Source organism: Hevea brasiliensis, unplaced genomic scaffold, assembly GCF_030052815.1.
Source record: "Hevea brasiliensis isolate MT/VB/25A 57/8 unplaced genomic scaffold, ASM3005281v1 Scaf199, whole genome shotgun sequence".
NCBI lineage: Eukaryota > Viridiplantae > Streptophyta > Magnoliopsida > Malpighiales > Euphorbiaceae > Hevea > Hevea brasiliensis.
In genome coordinates this window covers 1,845-12,342 of record NW_026614694.1, presented here as the reverse complement: position 1 = coordinate 12,342, position 10,498 = coordinate 1,845, and the positions used below count along the sequence as shown (strand labels likewise).

The window sequence follows — 10,498 nt, the reverse complement described above, 5'->3', positions numbered from 1 at the left end:
ATCAATTTAAATAATATAAAATAAATTTAAATTTAATAATAATATTAATGTCGATTGAATTTTATATATTTTTATTATTTAAATTTATTTATATAATTAAGTAATTAATTATAAGTTATATTTTTTATAATAATATTTATAAATTTTTATATAATATTTTAAATAAATAAAATTTAAATATTTTATAATTTTTTTAATTTTAAAATATAAATTATTAATAAAAAAATATTTTTATATAAATTATTAATTAAAATATATAAAATTAAATGAATTAAGTTTGAGTAATTAATTATGTGCTATTATTAATAGTACAAACCTAGAAAGACGGTACAGATCCTCTTTGCCGAGAATATTTATGGAATGAGTGGCTTGCAAATCAGTCCACAGCCGTGCTCATCAAAGGTAACTTTTTTAAAACGCAAACTACACATCAGCCCACATGGAAAATTCTCATAAGAATCACTGATCTCTCTGTCACCTGGAGATGGCGTCACAGTGGCAAATCTTGAAGAAAACCCTGCAAGAAGCTAAACCCAAGTTTTTGCATTACTGTAGGATCTCTCTCTGTTCTCCTTTCTCTAACCTGGAGATGGCGTTAAAGTGGCAAATCTTGAAGAAAACCCTGCAAGAAGCTAAACCCAAGTTTTTGCATTACTGTAGGATCTCTCTCTGTTCTCCTTTCTCTACGCTTTCTTCATCTACTGACCCTGCCACTGATTCTCCTCCGCCTCAGCTCCCATTGTTTGATTACCAGCCGAAGCCTTATAATGGACCCTTGGCAGATGAGATTCTCCAGAAACGCAAGAAGTTTCTGGGTCCCTCTCTCTTCTACTACTACCAAAAGCCTGTCAGTTTATATTCTTCCTAATCACTCTCTCAGGCTTTTTTTTTCCCTTCTTTTTTTGGGGGAAAAATTGATGATCTGCAGCTGAATTTATTTTCTTTTTTCTTGTATAGCTGAATATTGTAGAAGGGAAGATGCAATATTTGTTCGATGAAAGAGGGCGGCGATATCTGGATGCCTTTGCTGGAATAGTAACAGTATCATGTGGGCATTGCCATCCTGAAGTTTTGAATGCTATTATGGAACAAAGCAAGCTTCTTCAGCATGCTACTACCATCTACTTGCACCATGCCATTGCTGATTTTGCTGAGGCATTGGCTGCCAAGATGCCGGGAAACCTTAAGGTTTTGAAATTTATTCTCCTTTCATTTTCATTATAGATTTTATATCCTTTACTCCCCTTTTCCTGAAATTTTATAATACTTGTCAATGGAATTGTGTTACTAATATAAATAATGAATTACTCCTTAAACTAATTCCATACCATTAGGAGAGTGTGGTTCCGGTTTGGATTCAGGGTATGCCCAGGAACCAGAACAGAATTGAAATTTCGACGTGTTCTGCTTTGGTTTTTCCATGTTTTGATTCCAATACCATACTGTTCTAGTCATACTTGAATTACCATTTAAGCTTTAAGCTTTAAAGTGAATTGTTAATACACATACGGAATATGCCTTTTAGCTATTTCTTAATTATATAATTAAGAATTATTAGTTGATTTAATGTATTTATAATTAAAATTATTGAGAAAAAGTATAGGAATGAAAGATAATATTATATTGTAGATAGTTCATATATATATATATATATATTACAATCTTAATTGCATATAAATATATAATTATGTTTGAAAGTATATGATACATCTCAAAAAAATCATAAAAAAACATATGTATAAAATCAGTGCTTGGTTTGATTTTGATTCAGCATAGGTTCGGTACAATTCCGGTTCGGTTCTTAACAAAAAACTAAAACTAAACCAAAACAGCAAAATAAGACCAGTTTTGTACGGTTTTTCAATTTGGTTCGGGACCCCAAGAACCATGCATACCGCTAGTAACCATGTGTAATTGAAGTTTTGGTGAGCTATTGTAACAACACCCAAGTCCTCATACTTATTGGCCTTTTGAGATGCAGGTTGTGTATTTTGTAAATTCTGGGTCTGAAGGGAATGAATTAGCGATGCTGATGGCCAGACTATACAGTGGAAATCTCGATATGATTTCCTTGAGAAATGCATATCATGGTGGAAGTTCTAGTACAATTGGATTGACTGCTTTGAACACATGGAAGTACCCGATACCACAGGTTTATCTAAATGCTGTAGCTTTAGAAAATTCATTTGCATATCATGTTTTTTGTGCCAACAACCTACTACCATGTTTATTGGCTTGTAGAAATACCTGGTACTACAGGCTCATGTGTATCCTAACAGTTTGAATTTGACTAGATTTTGTAGTATTTTATTGTTACAAAAATTACCAAGGCCAAAACTTGTAGGATCTTCATTATTTAAACAACTTTACTATTATAACATCACTTTTTACACAATATAGGCAGTTAGCGAGACAAGCTAATTATTCTAACCATCGCATGCTGCAGGGTGAAATCCATCACGTGATCAACCCTGATCCATACCGAGGAATCTTTGGTTCTGATCCCACTGGTTATGCCAAAGATGTGCAAGATCACATTGAATATGGTACTTCTGGAAAAGTTGCTGGATTTATATCTGAAACAATTCAGGTTAGCAACTTGGCATTGATATTTTTCAACAAATTGTGGATTTGCTAACTGTGAATGAGGCATTTTCTGATTCTTTATTTTCTTGAAGTTTTGTTTTGCTGTATATTAATCATTAACTCTAGGGAGTTGGAGGAGCTGTTGAACTGGCCCCTGGATACTTGAAAATGGTTTATGACATTGTACGCAAAGCTGGAGGTGTCTGCATTGCTGATGAGGTGCAAACTGGATTTGGCCGCACAGGAAGCCATTACTGGGGTTTTGAGACACAAGGAGTCATTCCTGACATAGTTACCATGGCAAAGGTCTTTAAAATTATCCCTTGCAGTTTTTTTCCTCAATCTTATATGGTTGATGCACATTGGAACTTCAAATTTGCAGTTCCTTATAAAGCTGTAGCTGCATTATTTATCATTATTTACTTTTATGCTTTAAATTTTTCACATTCCAATATCTTTATTTTCACCGTCTTATGAACCCTGTCCTGTCATTCCATAACATATACAAAAAGCATCTCTCAGGGTATTGGCAATGGTTTACCATTAGGAGCAGTGGTGACAACACCAGAAATAGCAAATGTGATGGCTCAGAAAATTCAATTTAACACTTTTGGTGGGAACCCTGTTTGTTCTGCTGGTGGACTTGCAGTGCTGAGAACGATTGAGAAAGAGAAGCGTCAAGAACACTGTGCCAGTGTGGGCTCCCACTTGATTGGCCGCTTGAGAGCCCTTCAGCAAAGATATGAAAGTAATTTCCTAACAAACTTGGCATCTCAAACAAATATTCTGTTTTTTATTAATAAAAAGGAATAAAAGAAAAAGATGTTTGTCCTTGTGTTGAATATCTGTTGGCTTAAGCCATCTACAGACTGTATTTTGCACCCTTTAAATTGTTAGCCATTTAGAGGATATATATCTGTTGGCTTAAGATGTTTATCCTTGTGTTGAATGTCTGTTGGCATGAGGCCACTAGTTCTATTGAGGACTTTTGTCTGTGAGTGTACAGATGAGCTTCTCTGTATGTGTGCCCTACCATGTCTCCAGAAAAGGTATTAGACAAATTGAATTGCTTGCAAATGTATGCACGCATATACAAGCTTGTATAGAAAAGAAATGTCTCAAGTGAAGTTAAGTATCTTTCCAGGAAGAAAAAAAAGAAGAAAAAAGCCCCACGTAGGATAAATAAATTTTGCCACTCCTAAACATTGTGTGGACTTAAAAATCAAGAAGACAAAAGGAAGCCTGATTCTTATTGACCTTTCTCCAGACACATGATGTTTTCATCATATTTATAAATCTGACAATTTACTAGTTCTGAATTACTCCAGAGTCCAGATATATGACTTTTTCATTATATTTATAAATCTGACTATTTGTAAGTTTTGAACTACCACTTTCTGATGCAATATCTGTGCTCTAAACTAGTGGTATTTTAAGCAGTTTTTATATTCTTTTAATTTGGTTTCAGTCATTGGAGATGTAAGAGGGAGGGGTTTAATGGTCGGAATAGAACTCGTGACTGACCGGAAGGAGAAGACTCCTGCCAAGGCAGAAACTGCAGTTTTGTTTGAGAAACTCAGAGGTATGAAGACTCCAACTTATGACTAATAACACGGTTTTCTCCTCACCTCCTACCATATATTTATTCTTTATTCTTTCCTAATTGTAGAGCTTGGGGTTCTAGTTGGGAAAGGAGGACTACATGGAAATGTTTTTCGAATAAAACCACCAATGTGTTTCACCAAAGACGATGCAGGTACACTTTGTTTCATGCTGCATTTTAATAAATTAAACCTTCATTGAAAGGAGATGGCTTTCAAAAGAGATTCTGAAACCTTTGAAAGAACTGGCAATGGCATACTAATGCAAAAGATATATCAATTTATTATGATGCTCATCTTTATCTATTTTGTTCTGTGAGTTCGTTTGTAGTAGAATATACAATCACATCGTTATCCTTCTGGCATGTGCAGATTTTCTTGTGGATGGCTTGGACTATTCAATGTCAAAGTTGTAAGGATCAAATCTGCTAGAGGCTGAGATGAATGTATGATACTCAAACCTTTTAGCATCAAACAACTGAACTCAAATATGTTATTTTCAATAAAATCCAGCAAATTTCTAAAGATATGAGTTCATTCCTGGTCACTTGAAATAGTTGCATGGTTCATGGTCCCACATTTAGCGTTTAAGTTATCTGCTGCTGTCTTAACCATAGGATTCCTAAACCAAAAAGGACCAATTCAAAGGCAGAAAATATGTGCTAGGTGAAAATGTGAGGAATAATTTAATTGTGTTCATCCTAGGTTTATGCCCGTTGTGATAACTGCATGGTTGCTAGAAATCCATGGTATCCACAGCAAGAACCCTTGCATGAATATCTGTGAATAGACCCTTTGTTTAGCACTCTGGCAAATATGATTCTTTTGTGGAATATAAGTGATGACTATTTAAGAAAAACTTATAATATCATGATGACTATGCCACTATTTAGTGCCCCATTTGGCTAAGCAATTGAGAGTCAGCTTTTAGCTTTTAAACTTCAAATCACTTGGGTGTTTGGTAATCTTAACATTTGGATTAGCTTCTTAGATTATTTTTTTTCTTTAGAAATAACTTCATTATCATCGAGCTAAAGCTTAATGGCTTATTTTTAAGTTCTCAATTTCAAGTCGTACTCGTCTAAGCACTTCATTTTATAAATGACCATCACTTAATTAAAACGACTCCTTGGATGAGTCTTTTTCAAATGGGAGCTTGTGTTTTGGAGAGTTGATCGTTGAGGTTGGCATTTTCCAACTTCAACGATCCTCAACAAATGACTATCTTAATTTTTATTTCCCACTTCTAAGACTATCATCAATTTGGAAAGCAGCTGCTAATCAATTTGGTTTTACAGCCGAGTCCACCTAAGACCAAGAATCCAAACCAATGAAAACGACATAGTTGTACATAATTACATTTTTTGTCTTTTTTTTCTTAAGAAATTAATGTTAAAATCCAAAAACACTTCAATTTTTACAATAGATAAACTCATTTGAAAAATTGGAGTAAAGATTTCTTCAATTTGCTTACAAATTTCATTGATTAAAGAATTTATTGTTTTGTGAAATTATTTTTTTACTAAATTATTATTATTATATATTGAAATTTATATACATTATTAAATTTTATTATTGTATACAATTTCTTTTTTCTATAAAGTAAGCAAAACAATTTTTTTTTAATCCGCTCTGCCCCTGTAATACTATTTGATTAACTATTAGCTTCAATTTTTCACACTTCGATTCAACAGTTGATCAATTTTCTAACTAATGGATTAAATTTTATTTATATTAATCTATTTAAACTTATATTTCACAAAAAAAAAATCTTTAATAATGATTATTATTTTAAAAAAGAAAATTTATATTCAATTATTATAAATTATATGGGTATATGTATTTTTATTCTCATTTTGTTTTGATTTTATAAAATGAATAAAATCCATCAACAAATTTTGAAGAGTTGTAAGAAATCAAGAAAATTTGAAGTGCCATGAATTTGAAAACTTTTGACTGCCGAAAGGTGTAAATCGAAAACCGAAGTTCAGTTTGATTCAGTAGTTCTGGCTATCATTTTGACACAAATATGGAGAAAAGGATGGGAATAGCAATAGGTAGATTATTTGCGAAAATTATATTTGTCGACACCATATTTTGGCCGATCACCGAAGTCAATGAACTTTGAAAATCGACCCCCAACCGACATTCTTCAGTTACAAGTGACTCGATCAGGAAATAAACCGATCCCGACCGATCCCGCATCTAGTCGAATGCTTTCCGATCTCTCGAGAATGGAGATCAAACCAATATCAGGTCTCCGTGCCATCCAGTCTTATTTTCGATCTCTCCTTTATAAATATTGTGGAAAATCGTTTAATAAAGTTAAGGTTTCAGTCCGACTTAATGGTGTTTCCGATCTTAAGTATTCAAATCAAGTTTCCAATTTTAATGATCTAAAGTTCTATCCGGTGTTTGGTCTCGGCTTAGGCCGATCTCATGGTTACAATGTTTTTCTGACCTCTTATACTTAGATTAATAATCGCTTTTAAGTTTGATGTCCTAATACGTTCAAACAATCAAGCACTCATACAATTTGGATACTTTCCGATCTCATCAAGAAATTGAACAAAAGGGATTTCATTTCATCTCAAAATAAAAGTACAAGTCATTCGGCTGGAGGGTCACCCCCAGCCTGTTCTACATTAACATTTCGCTCATCCTCTCTCTCTCTCGGTTTCCTCCTCGCTCCCCTCTTCGTCTCTGGGAGCAAGATCCACCATCCAGGAGAAGTCTTCCCCAGGATAACGCCTCTCGAGCTCGGCCAGAAGATCGCTGTGTGCATTCACATAAGCACCAGCTTCCCTCATCACAGCCTCTTCTTCCTTCGCTTTGAGCTCCTCAGTAAGGCGAGCGACGTCGGCAGTTCGGAGTGACTGAGCTTCCCCAAGTTCACGAGCCTGTTCGGCCAGCTTATCCTCGTAGGATTTCATCCGACCTTCGATTTCAGCAATATAGTCTTGGGCGGATGAAAGTTGGGCTCGGGCGAAAGCTGCATCCTGGACCGCTTTCAGAATCTCCTGCCTCAGAAGATGAGCCTTTTCCCTGATTATGTGCTGATTCACCAGGCTCTCTATGCTCAAACTCATCGTCTGAGCCAGGAGATCGTCAATGCTATCCGGGGTCAGCCTGTTCCGGTCCTCCTGGAGGCATATGGTAGCACCCAGAACTTTGGCCAAGCCCGGATTCTCCCGAACGGATCGGTTCTTCTCCAGAGAATGAATGAGGACTTGGGCACCACGAGAAAGGGTCCTCACAGTAGGTTGGGAAGACCCCCCTTCCGCACTTGAAGGAACAGGTGGAGGTGGTGGCTCTTCTTGTGGGGGAGAAGGAGCTACCTCTACTTCTGGGGCCGGTTGCCTCGAAGGTCGAGACGAGTCTCTCGGCACTTCTTCCGAATCCCGCCTTGGCGTCTGTGATGCTACGACGATCTTCATTTCTCGTACCTTCCAGGAGACTTCTCTTTTCCGCTTGCTACTCTCCTTTGCGCCTTCGCCTCCAGCCATTTCTGCACAGAAAAACAGTTAGTGAGATTACCTAAATCAGGAGACTAAAGATTTAGGTTATACCTGCCGGTCCGAGGTCGAGAGTCTGCGATTCATAGTCTTCATTGGCGATCATCTGCATCAGCCACCATCTCAGTTCGGCCATAACGGCGTATAAGCACGAATACTTGTGAGTGGTCACCTGATCCTTTAATTCCATTACCATGGCACCCTCGTCCCTACTCAGGGTGATCTTCTTTGGAATTGATGGGCCCAGATACTGCCAGCTACGTGGGAAACCTTCAAAACCGTTCGAAAATTTGCTTCTCAACATAAAGAAGCGATTCTTCTAATTTTTCAGTGAAGAGGGGAGGTCGGTAAAAAGCCCACAGTGCAGTTTGGCTTGGAAGAACCAATACTCATTGTCCTTTCGACGAGTAAGTCTATGCAACTCAGCAAAAATCTTTACTGTAGGCTCGAGCTTCTTGGCTCAGCATAAGCCTCTAAAAGCCACCAGAATTCGCCATGAGTTCGGATGTACTTGGGCTATTCATACGTGGTGGAACTTCAGAATGTCCTTGAAGAAGTTGTCAAGAGGAAACCGAAGCCTAGCTTTTAATTGCTCTTCATATATCATGATCGCATCATTTTCTTCAAAGAAGTGATCGGCTCGGAGATCGCCATGGCATCTGATAAGCTCGTACGAGTCAGTCCGAAGGTTGTACTCTTGACTAATCAATTGCAGATTGGTTTCTTGGAGGACTGACGACAACTCATCTACGGGGAGATTTTCTCTCCCAGAGGAAGATGTTCGTCTTGATTGTGTCGCTTGACCGTGGGCTGAAGCAGAGGTCGTAGGAGGCTTAGATCGCCCACTTGGCCTGACCACCTCAACTTCGTCCGACGTCCAAGAAATATGGACGGAAGGGGGGCTCGCCGCTCTCTGACCCTCGGCGCCGCTCATTTTCAAAAAAATAAAAGAAGTATAACTAAGAGAAGGATTAAAACCCTTACCGGAATGTGTCGGTGTCGGAAAAACTTGAAGAAACGAGAGAATTTTGAAGTTGCTAGCAAAGTGCTGAAAATGACATAAGAGAGCAACTGACTGACCCTCCCCCTATTTATACCCGTCTGAGCATTTAAAGCTCACGAAGTCCCAAACGGTGCTTCGGTTAGCGGAATCGACCCGCTTTCTTGACATGTCACGAGAAAGTTCCAGAATCATAATAATAAAATCGAATAAAATGAGATCAGCTAGCTAGGGTTATCACGTTGTGCGAATTTTCAGAGCCGCAGATCGGCTAATGACGATTTAGTTAGAGATCAGATCGGCTAATGACGATTTAGTTAAAGATCAGATAGGATATGCACATCAGAGATCGGAAAATAACCAATGCAATAATTAAATAATAACCTTCAAATAAAATTTCATTTCATTTCCAAAAGGTCAGATTACATCATTTAGGCGATCTTAAGAGATCGGATTACATCATTAAGAGAACCTTTAAAGGTTAGATTACATCATTTGGGCGATCTCTAAAGATCAGCACTACATCCTACCTAGTAAGGACCTATGTCAAAGCCTAGTCTTGTGGCTGAATCAAAAGATGTGTTTGATCAGAAAGCCAGCCATAGGCATCGGATAGATGTGCAGCTCAGATGGGGTGACTATGACTCTCATGATGGTGAGTGGAGTCATCGTCGATATCATTGACCAGAACCGAGCTGCAGTCGGGACGCCCGATGTGGTGAGGAGCCAAATGAACTTCAAGAGGCGGTCACCGATATTAAGATGGAAATTAGCAGTCCTCTCACTCGAGATCGGTTCACCGATTATATCGGTAGACCAATTCGAGATCGGCACGATCGACATTTTCGATCTTGATCGATAAATTAGTCCGGTTCCCTCACTGTCATCAGATATGGTTCTCATGATTCTCCGATCACCGGGATCATAAATTTTCAGTCGAGGAGCAAAGAGAACAGTCGGAAAAAGATCAAAAGCAGTCACCATAATCGGAATTGTCACCGGAGAAGCTAGAACAAGAGAAATGGAGAAATGGAAGGAGGAGGAATGAAGTGTAGAGGAGTTTTCTCGCTGGTACATATATATAGGGGCCTGAGCATTTATTGCATACAGAAACCGAAGCGGATGCATCGGTAACCGAAGAATTAATTGCTTTGACTAAGGCAGGTCGGGTAAAGAAGAAAGTTCTAGAATGGGAGAGATCGGGAAGAGGGGCCCGATATGAGAGATCGGAAAAGGGTCATAACAAAGAGATCGGAAGGAATAGAGATCGAAAAGCTCGAAGAGGATGAGATGACTTCCAATAACTCTCTACATAATCAGAGCCGAGGTAGTTAAAGCGTTGCAGGCATGATCAAATCTTCACTGCACGCCCCATTTGCAGAATAGCCCACATTGCTGACAGGCGCCAAAACAGTTATGACAGTTCTGTACATCTCAATCTCCACCATTGATCATACTTGTAAGGACGAACTCGAAGCCCTTGGATCAAAAGGCAGACGATAGGTCCGGTGCCTTTTATTCCCAGCCTTTGGATCTGTCCTTACAGGCAAAACCCTGAGTCGTTGGATTAAGAAGAGAAAGGACAGATATTCTGAATAGGATCCCAGCCATCCGTTTTGATTCCTTTTAATTTTCTGACGTCAGATTATGTCCTTTTAAATCCAAACCTTTCGTCTCTCCAAGGGGAGATCCTGACCCTTCATTAGTAGCATCCATTCCCTATAAATACCTACATGCAATACTGTAGAGGGGATGAAAAAAAAGGTGGTGGTAATTATAGTGGAAAGGCTCTGAAA

General features: G+C 38.0%; 1 protein-coding gene across 1 annotated transcript; it reads left to right on the top strand.

The window, feature by feature from the left end:
* The first annotated feature begins 388 nt into the window (after positions 1-388).
* On the top strand, positions 389-4,717 carry LOC110640903 (alanine--glyoxylate aminotransferase 2 homolog 1, mitochondrial). Its single transcript, XM_058141689.1, has 9 exons — positions 389-847; positions 958-1,188; positions 1,982-2,152; positions 2,447-2,590; positions 2,713-2,892; positions 3,109-3,334; positions 4,055-4,168; positions 4,256-4,342; positions 4,560-4,717. The coding sequence occupies exons 1-9, from the start codon at positions 485-487 to the stop codon at positions 4,601-4,603; spliced, it is 1,560 nt and encodes a 519-aa protein (XP_057997672.1). The 5' UTR covers positions 389-484; the 3' UTR covers positions 4,604-4,717.
* The last annotated feature ends 5,781 nt before the right edge of the window (positions 4,718-10,498 follow it).

What these genes read in the sequence shown, in the direction of transcription:
- LOC110640903 (XM_058141689.1), top strand. Translation starts at nt 485, where the DNA reads ATGGCGTCACAGTGGCAAATCTTGAAGAAAACCCTGCAAGAAGCTAAA. An exon ending in GGAAGTACCCGATACCACAG is followed by an intron (nt 2,153 to 2,446) that starts GTTTATCTAAAT and finishes CGCATGCTGCAG; the next exon opens with GGTGAAATCCATCACGTGAT. An exon ending in TTATATCTGAAACAATTCAG is followed by an intron (nt 2,591 to 2,712) that starts GTTAGCAACTTG and finishes CATTAACTCTAG; the next exon opens with GGAGTTGGAGGAGCTGTTGA.